At 39.1% G+C, this 18,486-nt stretch overlaps 1 protein-coding gene across 1 annotated transcript; it reads right to left on the bottom strand.

Annotated features, from left to right (window-relative positions):
* Window positions 1–795: 795 nt before the first annotated feature.
* Window positions 796–17,805, bottom strand: GCK (glucokinase). Its single transcript, XM_070952624.1, has 10 exons — window positions 17,773–17,805; window positions 14,332–14,494; window positions 13,734–13,888; window positions 12,990–13,109; window positions 11,836–11,931; window positions 10,657–10,756; window positions 8,253–8,436; window positions 6,642–6,797; window positions 5,157–5,390; window positions 796–1,134 (listed from the first exon to the last, which is right to left on the bottom strand). Exons 1-10 carry the CDS (start codon window positions 17,803–17,805, stop codon window positions 990–992), a joined length of 1,386 nt encoding a protein of 461 aa, XP_070808725.1. The 3' UTR covers window positions 796–989.
* Window positions 17,806–18,486: the final 681 nt, after the last annotated feature.

The raw sequence follows: 18,486 nt of genomic DNA, 5'->3' as shown, positions 1-18,486 counted from the left end.
AGTGACATGGTTGTTAAGAAAGCTGCACGGGCATAAATGTGAGGATGGTCATAAGTGTGAGGACCGGTCAAAAGTGCGAGGCCCAGTCAGAAATTACTTTTTTCAGCCCTCTGAGTAGTCCCTATGCACATAGCCACGCCCACCCGGTCACATGATGAGCTACCCACGCCTACACAGTCACGTGACCAGCTAGCCACGCCCACCCAGTCACATGATTGCTAAGCCACACCCCCAACTAAGCCACGCCCACAGAACCTGTTGTTAAAAAAATTGAATCCCACCACTGGTGAAAGGGCCTCATAAGTGGAATAGTCTAGGGCCTCTTTTCATCTAAATCCGGCCCTGTGGAGATCATATCTAGCCACCACACGTTGATACGGACCCTTGTTTTAATCTCCTTAGAATCAAATTTTCTAAAGAAACCAGTGGCACATTTTGAATGATTCTACACTTTAGACTTGATATCTGTGCCTTCCTTTGCTATCTTCTACGTGCAATGCTCTGCATTCTATAAAGCAAGGCTCCAATGATCATTTCACTGGGAAAAACAATTTTTGGGTTACTCTTCTTATTGACTGATTGGTCAAGATCTTTTTGTTGAGCAATTTTCCACCCCAACAAATTAACTTCCTTCCTGTTCACTCAACACCACCATAGAACTAAATGAATTGTTTTAATATATAAATTGAACACCCCTCAATTCATTACTTAAACTCTAACCCATATCCCCCTCCCGCCTTCATACATTATAGGAGAATTTGAAGAAAAAGGAAAAGTTGATGTTTGAAAGAATAATTGCATTCTCTACAAATAGAAGTTAGGAGGAACCCAGTATTGATCCAGCCATCGTTCTATCCAGTGGTCATTCAACTCCCCAGGAATAATTTCCTCCTACTGGTCCTGTTCCTGGCACACCCCAAAAGAACACATCCTGGTCACTGAGAAGAAGAGGTGCTTTCCTAGAGACAGCTTTCCTTTCATAGTCCATCTCATTGGCCAATCATGCAAGCCATTTTGTACGCTACAGCAGAAATGAGAGCGGCTCCTCGTCCACTGCCTTCTTCTGACTGCAGGAAGGCGATGTCACAGCCTGGAGTGAGTTGCCTGACTGATGCATGGAAACGCTCTTTGAAACTATGAACAGAAGAAAAAAAAGGAGAGAAGAAGGAGAAAGGAAGAGTCAGTGTTTTCCGAGAAGAAACCTCTTGGACAGGCAGGGGTTTCAGAGCCCTTCCAAGCAGATATCAGTGTTGCAACTCTACAGCTGAATTTAACACAATAGTTTTAAAAAACCAAAACTGGCTAAGTTTATTCAGTTGCCTGGGTTTCAGGAAACTATGGAGCATAAATTGAACAACACTCTGCTAGATCTGCAGAATTCTAACAACATGAACTGGTAAGCCACCCACTTCTTAAAAGGGATCCCTCCTACCCACCCTATATTTCAGGTTTCATTTTAATCAGGATGAATCAGGTTGTGTTGAAAGCAGCCCAGGCATGTAGACAGGCCCTTTGTGGCATTCAAGTGTCCAGTTTGTTGGCTTAAGCCTCAACAATGAGTTTGAAACACAGAAGTTATTATTTCTGATATCCTGCCTAGTACTCTGATGTTTGCTGTTGTCACAGTATGGAGCTGTTTTGGAGCAAATTGGATGTCTTTGGCAGCAGGTCCTCCAACCTGGCTGAATAAGGGTCAAGCTAAATGTTATGTATGAAAGCACCTCTAATCTTCTGTTTGCCTATGGTTTTTCAGCTGTAACTCTTCTCATTCCCATGGACGGCCCATGGATTTGCAATATGGATAATATTTAAAAAGTCAAAAATATATACACAAAGGGGGGAACCAGAAGTGTCACAGCGAGACTGGATGGAAAAATAGCGGGCTCCGACGAGCTTTGCGAAAATCCAGCCGGACAAACTGCTGTCAGGGGGTCTTCGGACCAGAACTGTCCTGTAGGGACGGTGAAGAAGGAGAGGCATCTCATAAGACCAAGAGGAACAGGAAAGTTCCTCAAAAGGTCGGAGGCAGCTTTTCGGACTGGCGGCAGGGGTCTGAAGCTGGGGCAACCAGACTAAGTTTTTTGTGCAGGAGTGGTGTTTAAATGGAGTGCTGGTACCGGGTGAGTGATTGGCCAACTCACAGGTAAAAGAAAATTTGGAATTGGATTAAAAGGTGTCCCGGAGCTGATATGAGTGGCTAATTGGCACTTGGGAAATTCAATGGAGGGAGAAGAATAAAGAGGAGGCTAAAATACTAAAGCCCAAGAAAGTTTTTGTATCTATAATTGGATTTGGACAAACTAAAAATAAGAAAAGAACCCGAGGAAAAGTATTCTTTATGTGGATTTAAATATTTTTGACAGCTTTGACATTTAGTTGGTTTGAAAATATTGTGGATTTGAGAGAGACATCTGCTGGCTGAAAGAGTGTACTGCAATATTTACTGGAAGGAAGAAAAAGTACAGCTGTGACCTTGACCACTAAAAGTTAATTTGGAAACTGTGAGAACTTTTAAGGAGTATCTGTCTTTCTACATTGCTTGGTCTCAATTCTCAATGGCTGTGGAAGATACAAATATTTAACTTGGAGTGGACTGGATAAATACTTAAATTGGACATTATTTGAAAACAAAAAGAGACTAAATGAATTTTAAATTTTAATTAAATATGACATTTAAAAGTTTTAACATTTTCTTAAATTGGCAATATGGAGTCTTGGATGTGTGAGGAATTAATTGAATTAAAAATATGCATGAATCACTAAAGGGTAATAAAAAGTCAGAAATTTTGCTGGAACACAAAGTACAAGAAATAGGGGAGAAGGTGGCAGAAGAGAGCATAAATGAGGAGCAAGAAAATAATATTGAAGGAAAAGGAATTGAATGCAAAAAGCAGTTAGATGATTTCACTGGGATTTACAGTGGCAAAAAAAAGAGTGGATAGGGACATCCCCCCAAAAAGAATCAATCAAAGGGTAAAGAGGGAAATAGTGGAAAGAGATTAGGAGAAAACTTGGGGAGAACTATTTGAATATTATATCTAAAAGTGAGAAAAAGGAGTCAGAAGAAAAAATATAATAAATATAAAAACAAAACAAAAAAGGAAAAAGAAGTAGTTAAGAGAATGGGATAAAAGGAGAAAATTATCAAGAAGTGGAATTTTGGAGAGACCAAGAGAAAATGGTTAAAGAAGGGAAGATCAGTGGAAAGGAGGAAGGGAAATAAGGTAAATATTAGTAGATTTAAGGGAACAGTATTAATATTATTAATTGTGGATGGTCAAGTTAAAGGGTTTTAATGTAAGATTTGAATGTGATGATGTATATTGTTTATAGTAAAACAGAATAGCAAATGAAATGTGAAATAGTAATTTGGCTTAATTTTGAAGACAATTTTAATTAAGAGACAAAGTTGAAATGTTAAAAAGTGGGATGGGGATTTTGAGAAATATATTCTGTAATGGAGAAATAAGATAATTAATTGATGTTATTGTAAGAGATTAGGAATTAGTGGTACTTCTTATTATGTATTAAGAGAAATTAAGATAAGACAAAGAAGTATGGAAAAAGAATATTATGACTGAAATTGGAAATATGTAAAATGGACTTGGAAAAAAAAAGAACAATATGGCAGAAGTTGAAATAACAAGATATGGTGAAAAATGATTAATTCATGATAAAGAACTATATGAAAGGGATGAATATGGAAAAAATGGGAAGATTGGAATAAATTAAGAAGATTAATATATATAAAATGTAGAAGATGTAATCTGGTCAACACTCTGTTCATAAAATATGTATGATGAAAGAAAAATTTTAATAAAACTTGTTTACAAAAAAAAAGAATACACACACATACTTATGTTTTTAATATGCAGAAGATGCCAGATTCTAAGAAACAATGGGAAAATTGGGATGATAACACATATTCAAAAGTTTGCATTTACACTAAAAGGTTCTCAACCTTCTCTTCAACATGGACCACCTTTAAATACCTTTTGTGGCCATGGACCATGGCCCTGGATGCCCAAGACTTAAGATTTAAATCATAATATTTTTTTCAAGCCTTCGTAGACTCCTGTGATTACATCACAGCCCCCTCAGGGGTCCATGGACCACAGGTTGAGAACCATTGCTCTAGGCTTTTTGTCCCTCAAGAGATAGTTTTGATTGCTAGGATACTGTTTTGCTTGAGGGATCAAATATTTTCTGCACTCCTCTGAGAACCAAAATTCTCTCATGATATCTTCACCTAGGAACCTAGACTTTTTTTCACAATTGGTAATATTTCAGCATGACCGTATCACTTAGTTAAATATTTGATCATTTGAGATGCCCCTGTGCATCAGGAAACCAAAGTTGTATCATGAAAGTGTGTGTGACAACATGGGCAATTTTGATCACACTATAGGATGGAATTGTGAGAAAATATGTAGTTAAAAAAATTGAAATTTCCATTATGTTATAATTTAGAATTTTTATAAAATGATATATGTTACTATAAGACTCCAGAAAAGTTGTCTAGATTGTATAAGGATCTTTCAAATTTAGACTGGAAATATGGGCAACGTGAAGGGTCATTTTATCATGCTTGATGGAGTTTAAAACCCCAACAATTTCTGTGTTCAATTATATACTATATAATGATACAAAGGATTTTAAAGATCAACATTCAACTGAAATCAAAACTTTTCTTTCTGGGATTAATGGATAGGCAATTGGAAAAGAGCCATGGAGTATTATTTTGACATATGATTACTATTTGGGGAGTGTTATATGCACAAAAATGAAAACATTTTGAAATACCAACAATTGAGGAATTGTTGGTGAAGATAACAGAATTAGCAAAGATAACAAAATTAATTTATTTCATTAGAGACATCAACAACAACATTTATTGGAATGTTGGATTTTTTGCTGAAAAAAAGAGAGAAATGAACTTGTGATTTATGAGTCTGAAGATTAGAAAGAGTAGCTTAGCAAGAAGGAAATTATGATGTGACCTTAGAGAGAGAGCGGACAATATAAATTCTGTCAAAAAGATCGGAAGCTAATTCTTTACAATCTTTCCTTTCTTTCCATTTCCATTGTTTTCATTTTGTTTCTTCAATGAAAGTTATTTTTTTAAAAAGGAAACCAAGGTTGTGTCAAGGGCTCACCTAGGGTGGTGCTTGTAGACTGACCCATCAACACCCACTGTAATCTTCAGCGTCTCCTCGTTCCTGCTGTCCCTCATGCGATTGATAACCCCAGCCAGCCCAGCTGAGCACATTTGGGCAGCCCGTGTGGAGACACTCTCACAGGCCATCTGAACAATGTCACAGTCCATTGCAGAGGGAAACAGCTCAAAAGAGGTTAGAATATTGTAAATCTGCTTGCGGTCACCAGTATCACTGGAAGCAAAATGGAAATATAAAGACTTAGGGCAGCAGAATGACAAGTTAATTTTATTCTAAGAAAAGCTTTCTGAATCATGTCTATTAGATAGATACAGCAAGGCCAGTGAGGGAGCTAACCCAGTTGTAAGGGAATAGGAAGCAAGACTGTACTGAGAATCTAGAGAAAAGCCGAGTGGTTAGGTGATGATTGTAAATAGAGCTGTGCAAAGAGGTTCAAGGTTGGAACTATCCATGTGAGGGTTGTTCCATTTCCAGTATAACTGGAATGGCCATTGTGGAATTGTGGAACATGAGGATGAAGTATTCTGATCTGAGATTGTTTTGCATCCCTCTAAAAGTAAAATTCCCCCTCGGACAGTCCCCAATGACTTTATGAACACATCCATGTAACTTTCTTGGTAGCATTATGCTGATGACTTGTCATTGTTTTCTGACTGAACATTTTTTGGCTTTCTAATCTAACCTACTGCCTGACGATTTCCAGGGAAAACCTATGTTTGGCATTCCTTATTTTTTTGAGATAATCTATACTGAAGTACTAATCTATACTATTTCCTTGGAAAGCAGAAAATCTGTTGCTGCATGAATAAATCAAAAAGACCTCTTCCTTCTCAAGCCATGGAACTAACTGATGGTCATTTATAACCATTCACATCATGAAAATTTCATGAACGGTTCAGTGAAAATCTGTCAAGCCTCAATGGAAAATCTGAATTAGAAAGCTGCGGCTAATTTTGACTTGTTATTCATCATGGCTGATTAACAGAAGAGTCTATAATATTTGTAGAAGAAAATTGATGAGGACGAGACTCTGTTGGAATTTTTGTACTCCTGGGCAGATAGATTTCAGTCACTTTAGAAGAGCCTACGGCATTTTAAATTCACTCCCTAGAATAGATTTTATGTGCACGTTGATCTTTTTTTTGCAAATCAGCACCTTCTTTTTTGAAAACCAAATTATTATTAATATGAAATATAAAGCTAAAACAGAATAAAACAGCTGCAGAAAAATGGATAAAATAAACTAAATAACAAAGGACTAAAATACCTGACATATTGTAGGTGGGAAGAGGAGGAATCATCAGTCTGCATTGCAATATTTTTTTCCAGGGTGTTCAAAAACCTGTTCATGACATCAAAACAACCTTTCCACTTATTTTCACTAAGAACTATTAGCAGGGCAACAATAGGCCTCTCCTGATGATTCCAAAGTGCCCCAAGTAAACTTTGTACAGTATTGACTACCTTTCAATCTGTGAGATAAAACGACTTTCAAATGATCCTCTGGTCTTCAGCTTTTCTGAAGCTTTTCCATTGAAGAGTAGGTTTTCATTTACCAGTTTTAGCAGCACCAGTCGTACAATCTCCCCTATGTATTTCCCCCCTATGATCTTCTCAAACCTGGAGAAAGGAAGGTACAGTTTAGTCACACACAGGAGAAGCTCCGTGCAGGTAGGTAGGTGTGTGGGGGGGAGGCAGACGCATCAACACCCACAAGGCATGGAGATCATTTATATATGTATAATAGGGAAGGTTAAATGTGTTAGTGTGTCAGATGAAATCACTGCAGTTTGTTTGAACAAAATCCACTCATGTAGGAAGATTGATTGCCTAACAACGGGGGTTGTTTTCTCTGAACAAAGGAAAAACAACCACTTTCCCACTTTGCTTAACTTGACTTTTTTTTCCAGTAACCAATGTGTGCACAGGTCATTTGTGCCAGAGTTTAAAACTCAGCTCTATGATATTTTCAGTATTAGAAGAGGGTTTTTTTGCAAGTCCTGCTTGTTACTATGAGGCCAAGAAAGGAAACCATGAATGTTATTACCTCTATTCTAAAGCAGCTTTACTCAACTTGAACATCCTCCTGATGTGTGGATGTCAACTCTCAAAATCTCAGCCAACATGGCCTTTACTGAGAATTCTGGGAGTTGATGTTCCCACATCTAGAAGTTACCAACGTAACACCAACAAGCTTGGACAAGCTTGCAAGTAAAAAAATCCTCTATTCTAGGGCATTTTCTTACACCATAGCCCTTTTTGTCTGAATATCCTAGATCTCCAAACCCAACACATTTTAAGGTGGCCAGATTAGGCAAAGCTTCTCTACAGAAAGTATGGGCTACATATAGCCCAAAGAATGTCATGTGATTTTTGTACTTATTAAAATGTGCACGTAATCAGTCCAGAGTTTGGTAAGAGCTCTCTGTTTCTTCCCTGGCAATCTGCTGTTTGGGAGACAGAAAAACTGGATGTTGGATAAAAGAAAAGAGGAAGAGGAAGGGTTAGGAAGGGAAGGAAGGAAGAAGGAAAGGAAGGAAGGAAGGAAGGAAGGAAGGAAGGAAGGAAGGAAGGAAGGAAGGAAGGAAGGAAGGAAGGAAGGAGGGTCACACTTATCTCTGGATTAAACCCTATTCACCACTGCACATGAACCCTAACAGATTACTTCTAAAACAAAGTAATTTTCAAGAGTTAAGATTGCCCTCCCTTACTTTAAGCTTAGAAAAGCACAACAGATTTTACTTTCTAATCTAGTGTTTCTTAACCTTGGCAATTTTCGGATGGACCTCCATGATTCAAACTTCAACTTGGACTTCAACTTCCAGAATTCTGGGACTTGAAGTCCACCCATCTTAAAGTTGCTAAGGTTGAGAAACATTGATCTTAAAATTAACACCATGGAAGGGAATGATATCAAAAGGAATTGCCTTTGTGACCATCCCAAACTCATGACTTGTGCCTAGATGTTATGGTGAGACCACAGCTTTCATGCAAGCTTCAGTGCCTTGTTCCTGTTCCCTAGTACACCAGAGAAGAATAATCAATTAAGTTAACTTTATCTGACATATTCCTTACAGCTGCTGACCGGGGTTAAGTGAGGTTTCATCCACCACACGATCATACTCCAAGAGGAATTCATCCAACTCTCCCGACTCTCCGAAAGCGCCCCATTCGGTGTTCACACACATTCGTCCTTCATTGCCTTCTACCAGTTCAACATTCTCCATCTCTTCCATGTAGCAAGCATTGCAGCCTGTGCCTAAGAGAAGGAGAGGCAAAGAAATTTCCCCAGTCAATCCAAGCCCAAGCATCATCGGGAGACCCTTGACATGTCTCTATTATCCTGGTCCACGTTGAAGATTTTTGGAAGCTGACATTTTACTCCAGGTCCAGCTAATATCAGTGGATTACTAAAGGAACATATAAAGGCTAAAGTTGATAACAGAATAACATAGTTGGAAGATCTTGGAGGTCTTCTAGTCTAACCCCCCGCTCAGGCAAGAAATCCTATACCGTTTCAGACAAATAGTTGTACAATCTCTTCTTAAAAACCTCCAATGTTGGAGCACCCACAATTTCTGGAGTCAAGTCTGTCCACTGGTTAGTTGTTCTAACTATCAGGATATTTCTGCTTAGTTCTAGGTTGCTTCTCTCCTTGATTAGTTTCCATTGTTTCTTGTTCTGCCTTCAGGTGCTTTGGAAAATAGGTTGAACCTCTCTTCTTTCTGACAATTCCTTAGATATTGGAACACTGTTATCATGTCACCCTTAGTACTTCTTTTCATTAAATGTAATAGAATTACGTTATGAAGATTATGTAACACACATACATGTAGTCCTCAATTTAGGACCATAATTATAGTTGTACTTCATGCTGGTTGTTATGTAGATCATTATGTGATCACACCCAATTTCATAACTTTTTTGCACAGTCATTAAACAAATGCAATGCTTGTAAAGCGAAAACTGCAATCATCAGGAGAACCCATTTTTCACAATGGGTAGGGTTCTGGGGTTGTTTTTGCTGGAAATTGGAAATAAAATGCTGGTTTCCTGAAAAAAATAAAGTTATATATTGTATTCATGTGATGCTGCAAACAGCCATAAATGTGGGCTGGTTAACAAGCACCCAAAATGCAATCATATGACTGGGGGGGGTGGGGGGTGGGGGGGAGGTGGGGGGGAGGGAGCAGTAATCAGAACTTCAAATCTGGATTGTAAATAGCCTGGGGGAGGTCCATTGGAACATTGAATGGTGGCTAAGTGACTAGACCTAAGTCAAGGACTCCCTGTACTGACAACAATTAGAATTTACAATTTAGCAGAAGGAAATTCTGCAGAGTGCTTCCCATGTTGTAAAACACCTGTGAGTCCCTTAATAGCATTTAATCAAGTGAAGCAGAGTCATTACTATGGTTGCTGCAACTAATATATATCTAGAATGTCAGAAAGACCTTGGGTGCTGTTAAAAAGTACTGCTTGACAATGTCCACTTGATATATAACAGCTGTTTCCAGAATAGTCACATCATCATAATAGTCACATAAGAATTTGGCCACATTGAGCACCTGAGCTAAAGGGGAAAAAAAGCAACCCAAAACACAAATTTCCAGGCAACCTACTCTCTGTACTGCAAATAGTATTATTCATCTTCAGATAAATGGAGCATAACTCTTGCCTCACTTTGTAGTTCTTTAGCACCTGCCCATTACAGGAAAAAACTGTTCATTCTGTTCCCATCATCATTCCCATCCCAACATCAAGGAATGTTCAACATATATCAATGCTGGAGGTTCATTGTCTGCACAAAACAAACCAGCAGCAGATGGGGATGGAACCGTTTGCAAAGATGTACTAATTGTGCTCTCAGGCTCCAAAACTCAATAAAGACCCATTGAGATTCTTCCAAGCAATTTCCTTCACTGTTCCTCACCCAGAGACAGAAACCTTGCCAAACTAAAGCAGTTTGACAGACTAAAGCATCATAAAATATATGCTTTGGAAACTATTAGGAAGGAGCCGTCTTCACCCTCTTTCTCCCACACAATCTAAATTGTGATGTCTCTTGATCTTCTGGAATCTGGACAACATTCCATCCCATCACCCAGCTTTTTAGAAGCTATTGCTCTGGGGAGAGGCCACAGCTCAAAATGGGAATGTCCATGGTTTTCTACAATATCCATACAAACATCTGCAGTCAGAATTTGTTGGAGAACTATTAGTTCAACAAATCATATCACTGACTGGATAAGTGCTGTCTTCCAAACATGTTTAACTATAATTCCCATCATCTCCAATCAATACATTTTATTGCCATGTTGACTAAGAGCAGTGGAGGCCACCAGGATAATATCAAGCGAGGAAGGTTTACAGCAGCCTCTCTGTAAAACTGGGTTCAGTTTGAATCAGCAAGAAGGAGTTGTTCAGATTACAATGGTTGTGCCCAGGGAAAGTATATGAACATGGCAGGTCCACTTACCCACAATCATACCAACTTCACATCTGTGATCCTCATAATAGCAGGAAATCATCGTTGCTACTGTGTCATTGACCATTGCAACGACATCCATCTCAAAATCCTGCAGTGGGTTGAAAAAAGCACTGTTATCTTTCTAGGACATCAAGAAATAACACATGTGGAATGACCACCTTCTCAGAAAGATACCATCAGATAACTCCAAGGATGTTGGAAGGCGGTTGGAGGTTGTTGTCTCTGAAGTTGGCTAGAGATTGAGGCAAAGTTCTCTGGGATTTTCCTAACATTCTGCACAAAACCAAAAGAGGATTTGTCACACCACACCACAAAATAAATGCTATGTTCCTTTTGTTATGTGTCATTGGGTTTGAAGGTGGCCATTCTATAAGCATTCTTGCAAATCTGGAATATTGGAAGAGGGAAACAGATTTCCTACCCTTCATATTCCCCCCACACACACACACACTTCCTCCCCCCTCCCTTGTGTTGAATAATAGGCTATAAATTCTTTGGAGAAGAGATCTATCCCCTTACTCTAGGAGACGTCATGCATCTGGATTGTTCTGTACCTGTAGAGAACTGAAACTAATCAGAAAGTAACATAATCAAGAGGTGGGCAACACCTTCAGTCTCCAAGAAAAGATTGCTTCTATCTAAACTGTTCTCCCTTGCTCCTAGGGTCCTTCATTTGGGATGATGGATAATGGATTCATTTCAGAGGTCTCTGTAGACACTGCCATGTTTTTAAGATCCTGTTGTTCCTTCACATATAATGCTGGAAGTTGAACTCTTGACATTTCCAATTTAAAAACCTTCGTAAACAGCAGTATAACAGTCTTCTGCCTGCCATCTGGGGTAGGGAAACCTTAAATATTCTGCTGCTAAAAGCAAAGCACAATGTTGCGTCCATCTAGTTCTTCATCTTACTTGACAGTTCCTGAAAAAGGCGGTCTAAACTTAGGGAATACATGACAGGTTCAGTCATTTCTATGGCTCCCTTCTTCCACATTTTCCTTATCGAAACATCTTATTTTAGTCTCACAGTTCTTTAGAGAGAGAGTAGACGGGGTTATGCTCAATGAGTCAGGTGCCCAATGTATTAGAAGGCTGCTTTTTCTGACCCTGAGAATTAGCTGAAAAGAAGCCAGGCACCAAACATTATGAAATGATTATTCCTCTCACCCCTCTTCGTTTGATAGCATCTCTCAAAAGCTCCACAATGTTGTTCCCTTCAGCTCCAGATGCTTTGAAGCCTTTTGTCCAGTTCAACAAAATGCCCTACAAATCAGGACATGGAAAGAATCAGACCAAACTTTGCAAAACAAGCACAACTCCATGGCTGAAACAAACAATATGGATCAATATAGCAAGGAAAAGTTTGTCTAAAGCAAAGAAAAAAGCTACATTGTAATCAGAAGGGCCTGCAGATGTAGGCAACCATGTACCAGCAATGGAGAATAATTGCAGATTGTCTGGTTTTGATCATCTTAGACCAGATCTTACGTGAGAATGATGACATTTTCACAAACTCTTCATATTGTTGTAAGAGATTTTTAAAATTTATATTTATTGAGTATTTTGCCTCAGATAAAAAGCAAACTTAAAGAAAAAATAGAAAAGAAAGAAGAAAGAGAAAGAAGAGCAAGAAAAGAAGAAAAAACTTAAGTTATGAAATACAATGGTTTGTGACTTTCTCATTAACAGCTACTGTAGTAACAAACATATTGACTCCTCTTTAATATTCTTATAGGAGAAAAAGCAACAATGCAGGATTGTTAAAATTTTGCAAAATGTCTGCAATCCTACAGAAATCATACAATGGTTCATGGCTAACATGGTCTATTCACTGCTGAAGAATCTGTCTAGAAGCTCATCTACAATGCATGCACTTACACTAGTACAGTGACACATTTCCCTTGGCAGATTTGCACATTAGTGGAACTCAGTTTTTCAGTGCCGTTGTAACTTCAGGCAGTCGCTAAACAAATGGTGGTAAAATAAGAACTACCTGTATACTTATCTATGTTTTATGCTGAATTTCAAGGCTGACAGTGACATCACCGAAGTGCTTCACTTTTTTTAAAAACAGAAGTAATTTTCTATAGAAATTGATCATCTTCTGAGCTTCCATAGCACAAAGGGATTGAGTTTAACTTATTTGGTTGTTTTCTGATTTAGCATATTTTCTCCCAAGCTTCCCTCATATAGAGACAGAAGGAACATCGCACCCTCCAGTAGTTTAGGGATGTATGATTATGAATGATTCATCAGCTCCATTGAGAAAGTCATGCAGTCAAAAGCAGGAAGCATTCAAAATCCCTCGTTTCAAATCTCACCTTGTCAATGTCTTCATGTCGAACCGGGAAGGAAAATGTAAAGCCCAGAGGCAGCTTTTTGTGCTTCATTTGATGTTTGTCCAGGAAGTCGGAGATGCATTCCGAAATATAATCAAAGAGCTGAGGGAGAGACACAAAAATTCTATTGTCCTTTAGTGAAAATTTTCTTTCACTTTTTGCAAAATGCTTATTCAAGAACTCAAGTTCTTTGACAATGAGCAAAACACAACATCCTAGGGTGAGAGCAAGGCACCCTCATCCTTCCAACAACTGGGTAGGACTTTGATAATTTTGCTATTTTCATAATATGTAAAAGCTGCTAAAACACTGTCTTCTACACAACTTTGGCTTAACTGTTGACTTAAACATGGCTTCAATGAGCACCTCTTTATTTTATTGGTACAGCAACCAAACCATGAGGTAGATTAAATTGATCAAAAGAAACTAACTCAAGGGAACCCAGTGAGTTTCCATGACTGGAGGGAAACATGAATTTGGATCTTCCCTGTATTAGTTCATTCACTTTAATCACTACACCACACTGACTTTCTAGTAGTTGTAGGAACTTGAAGCTTTTTTGGCATTTGATCAATATATAAAGTTCCATAGATTATGTCTCTGTTGAGTTGCTATGCAGAGGTGCTTTATCGGTGAGAGGGGCGGCATATAAATTTAATAGTTTGTCATGTTGTGAAATCCAGCCCACCTCTCATTTGGTTCCTTTTGTCTTGATGATCAACTCACCATTTCAGCAGTTCCTGTCATGGCATCTTCTGGAATGGAATACATTTGATGTTTTGTCTTCACCTTCCATTGCCCTTCCTCATCATCTCCCACTTTGACCAGCATCACTCGGAAATTGGTACCTCCAAGATCCAAAGATAGGAAATCTCCAACTTCTGTAACCCCAGAGTGTGACACCATGTCAATTTATGTCTTTGCAACCTTTGCAACCTGGATCATTGCCTCCAGAAGAACCCCATGATTGATTTAATGGGCATTTCAATATGATGATGACTAATATTAGCATGCCTCTATTTCTAGCCCTAGTGCTAGAATAGGGACCACTTTGGTGGGAAGGTAACAAGTGTTCCGTGCACCTTTGGCATTTAGTCATGCTGGCCACAAGACCACAGAGATGTCTTCGGACAGCGCTGGCTCTCCCGCCCCCTAGAGTCGGGAACGACTAGCACATATGTGCGAGGGGAACCTGTACCTTTACCTTATTTCTAGCCCAGGATTATAATTCCAGGATAGTCTTTGGACAATGCAATGAAGATTTAAAAAATAAGAGTTTAAGACTGCATCTCCCATCATCCATTTCTAACGAGCCAACAAGTACCTGATCCTTCTGGTGTGGACCGTACATATGTGGGCAGCATCTTCACCGAGGCCTCCTCGTGCGTCTCCAGTTTTAAGCCTCGATCCATTTCCTTCTGCATCCGACGCATCACCTTCTTCAAATCTTCTTCCCGTAGCTGGAATTCAGTTAGGATCTGTTCCACCTATGAGAGGAGAAATGCAAGAAAGGTTCAAGAAGAAGCACACTATACTTTGAAAGTGGATAACCTTGATCTCCTCTTCTTCTCTTTTTTGTATCTGCATCTGATAAATTGCTTTCTAAACTGTGTGCTTTTCAGGGAAATTATCTTCCAATTCTCCCATGGCTACAGAGTTTATTAGGCAATCCATGTCTTCTTCTACAATTGTGGCTAGCTTCCCTTGTTGTGAAATTTTTAAAAAGGCTAAATGCTATCTGCTCTAGATTAACTGAAGGACCCGGTATCAATGAAATGAATAAATTACTGGCAACAAAATATCTAAACTGACAAATGATCTAAAAAGAGAGAAAATCAGGCTGTGTTTTTCTCCATTTCAAATTTCTTGAGTATTGGGGGGAGGGGGGGAAACCCTCTCTCCTTTTTGTCTGTTGATTCCAATTTACAGCTGCTTCCCAAGATTAGTCAAGTGGGAAAAAAACACATTAAGAATATAGGAACCTCATAAATCCACAATTCTAGAATTCTAATTCAGATGCACAAATATATATTTTTTAATCATTGTCCGACTTTTTGGTCTGCTTAAACTGGATTGTGTAAGTTTACTTATGGAATGATGGCTAATTAAATAATGATCACACAATCAAAATAGTCTGCACTTTCCTCCCACATTTCTATTTTTAGTTACTGGTTAAGACAAGGGAGCATTTTATTGATCAGTTTGCTCTTTAAAACCTTCAAAAACTAGCCTAACTATAGTACAAACTGTAAATATTTACATTTGTCTTTCAGAATTCTTTGGACAACCAAAGAAGACTGGAGTCAGGTTGGAATACTATTGCATCATTAAACTGTGATCTTTCTTGACCTCTGTGATGGGGTAATGATAGCACCTGTTTCTAAATCCATGCTACTAGGGATGTTGATTCAAGTAATAGTACACTAATATTACACTGGTTCAACAAATAGTTTAGCAATAGCAATAGCAATAGCAATAGCACTTAGACTTATATACTGCTTCACAATGCTTTCCAGCCCTCTCTAAGCAGTTTACAGAGTCAGCCTATTGCCCCCAACACTCTGGATCCTCATTTTACTGACCTTGGAAGGATGGAAGGCTGGGTCAACCTTGAGCCGGTGAGATTCGAACTGCCAAATTCCAGGCAGCCGACAGGCAGCAGACGTAGCCTGCAGTACTGCACTCTAACCACTGTGCCACCACAGCTCAGTTTACATTAGTTAAATATAATAGTTTGCTGGTTCATAGGAATATCTATTTCTTCTATAGAATTGGTGAGACTTTGTTTCAGAAACAAAGGACATTTGCCCAAGTTTTTCATGCTATTGTAGGCACACAGGAGAAATGTGCCCACTTGCTGGGCACATTTCACACTCCCTAGTATCCTGTTTCCAGCCATGATCAGTTAGGTATCACTAGAAATCTTAGAACCACGAGGCATCAGAAAGCAGGAGGAGTTCACCCACTACTGCTTGTTCCAGCATCTGAGAGAGAAAGTGTCCTGTCTATTGAACATGGAGAACTAGTGAAAAATAGATGGCTTTCATTCATAGCTTTTAACAAGAATTGCATTCTAAACAGATAATTTTGGTGGGGTTGTATTTTGCACTAAGTCTATGGTTCCCAAACTGTGTGCCAAGATACCCACAGGGTGTTGTAGCAAACTCAAAGGTTACCATAAGAACATGAACTACTAGCTCAAGATAGCTTGCAGTTTTGGGATAAGAGCTCTAGGAAAAAATTAGGGAGACACTAAGTGTACTATGAATCAAGAAAGTTTGAGAACCTCGCCATCCAGTCATTGCTTGGTTAATCCCAGTTCAGAGTGTTTGCACAGATCACACTCAGTCATAAGTCACAGGGGTATGTGTAACATGCTAAAGCAAAACCAGTAAAAAACCATCCCGTAGTAGAGGATTCCAGACATTTATGAAGCAGTGTGTGAAAGAGATGTTTTGCCATCAACTGTGAACTGAATGGCTGATACTGACATGACAAAATTACTTGGTTGCCTCATTGGTTAGTTTTGTTTAGGCTTACTGCAAAGCATAATCCCACCCTAATAAACCCAAATTGGCTAATAAACCATAAGAGCTGCACTTAGTATACACTTAGGCGAGATCTGGCTCAAAAACAGTAACTGTGAGAGGGATCTTGGAGTCTTAGTGGATGATCACTTGGATATGAGCCAGCAGTGTGCACCAGCAGCCAAAAAAGCTAATACAATCCTTGGTTGTATAAACAGATGCATAGAATCAAGATCACGTGAAGTATTAGTATCACTTTACAAAACCCTGGAATACTGCAACTAATTTTGGTCACCATACTACAAAGAAGATGTTGAGACTTTGGAAGAAGTTCAGAGAAGAGCAACTAAGATGATCAAAGGTCTGGAGACTAAACCATATGAAGAATGGCTGCAGGTGTTGGGTCTAGCTAGTCTAAAGAAAAGAATTAGGGGTGATAGCAGTATTCTAATATTTGAGGGGCTGCCACAAAGAAGACGGGGTCAAATTATTCTCCAAAGCACCAGAGGGCAGAACAAGAAACAATGGTTGGAAACTAATCAAAGAGAGAAGCAACCTGGAATTAAGGAGAAACTTCCTGACAGTGGGGACAATTAACCAGTGGAAAAGCTTGCCTTCAGAAATCATGGGCACTCCATCACTGGAAGTTTTTAAGAAGAGACTGGACAGTCACTTCTCTGAAATGGTATAGGTTCTCCTGCTTGAGCAGGGGGCTGGACTAGAAGACCTCCAAGGCCCCTTTCAGCCCTACTCTACTCTACTCTACTCTACTCTACTCTTCTTCTTCAATAAACCATGATTAAAACAACTTAGGATGATAAGTAAACCCAGTGTACAGTGGTACACCTCAATCATACAAATGGTGTACGATTTATACACCAGAGCACTAAAATCCTCTTTATATATCACCATGCTTAAGAGCATCCTGTGCTTTGTGGTTATTCAGTTTCTTTGAATATAGCTAACAGTTGTCCATGTTCTGATAGCCTTAACATCTGCTTCACTCCCACTTGCAACTGAACTCCAGGGAAATTGGCCCCAAATTAGTAGAGAAATCCAGATCTAAAGGCAAGAGGAACAGACTTCAGGAGGAGGGATGCATTCTGCGTTCACTGAAATCCCACCATCTCCATCCCTTGGTTACATACTCAGAAATTATAAATAATAAGGCAGTTTCCTTGGAATAATTTCCTAAAGCCAAAGAGAAAAGGTTTGGGGGAAAAGAGCATCCTCCTTACCAGTCTCAAGGTCTCAAACTCTTTCTTCTTCATCACTGATGGTGGTAGTCTTCAAAATTCTCCGAGCAGGAAAGAGGGTCTGTGCTGCAAGAGAGAGAACCTGTTCCCTTCCTGTAACACACTCAGCCACCTGGTCTTTGAAACTGACAAGGCAACTCAGCCGCTTGTTTCTTTTGTTTGCTTAAGCTCCAGGTTGAGTGTCACCCAGATCTGGGGGCAACGTTTCTAGACCCCAAAGATTAAAGGTTCATCAGGCAGAAGCCAAAGAGCTATTACCATAGCACAGAAAACGGAGATCCGTTATTGCAACATTAACAAGAATGATGCAAATAGCATTCCAGACAACTCATCCTTTAGCCTCCTAGGGATTTTGAAGGGCTTCAGCTTCTAGGTGGTTCTGGGCAACATGGATTGTTAATCATGCTTTTATACCTCAGCATTATGGGTGAACCCCTCCAACAATGTTGAAACAAGCCATGACTCAGCACAAGGTAGAAACCCATTCAAACAATCAAGGAATTGGTACGTTTATGGCTCTTTAAATAAATCAATATAGGAATAGAGAAGATTGTGGCCAGGCATGAACTTTTCCCGTTTAAAGCAATTGTTCAGCCATTGAGATAGCAATAGCACTTAGACTTATATGCCACTTCATAGTGCTTTACAACATTCTCTGGGTGGTTTACAGAGTCAGCCTCTTGCCCCCAGCAATCT

The sequence above is a fragment of the Pituophis catenifer genome, unplaced genomic scaffold (assembly GCF_029215685.1).
Source record: "Pituophis catenifer annectens isolate HBS135680 unplaced genomic scaffold, rPitCat1.0.hap2 SCAF_12, whole genome shotgun sequence".
Classification (NCBI taxonomy): domain Eukaryota; kingdom Metazoa; phylum Chordata; class Lepidosauria; order Squamata; family Colubridae; genus Pituophis; species Pituophis catenifer.
Note: the sequence above shows the minus strand (reverse complement) of the source record. Positions and strands in the feature narration are given on the sequence as shown.

What these genes read in the sequence shown, in the direction of transcription:
- GCK (XM_070952624.1), bottom strand. Translation starts at nt 17,805, where the DNA reads ATGAAGAAGAAAGAGTTTGAGACCTTGAGACTG. An exon ending in AGTTTGAGACCTTGAGACTG is followed by an intron (nt 14,495 to 17,772) that starts GTAAGGAGGATG and finishes CTCCTCTCATAG; the next exon opens with GTGGAACAGATCCTAACTGA. An exon ending in TTTATCTCACAGATTGAAAG is followed by an intron (nt 5,391 to 6,641) that starts GTAGTCAATACT and finishes TTTTGCTTCCAG; the next exon opens with TGATACTGGTGACCGCAAGC.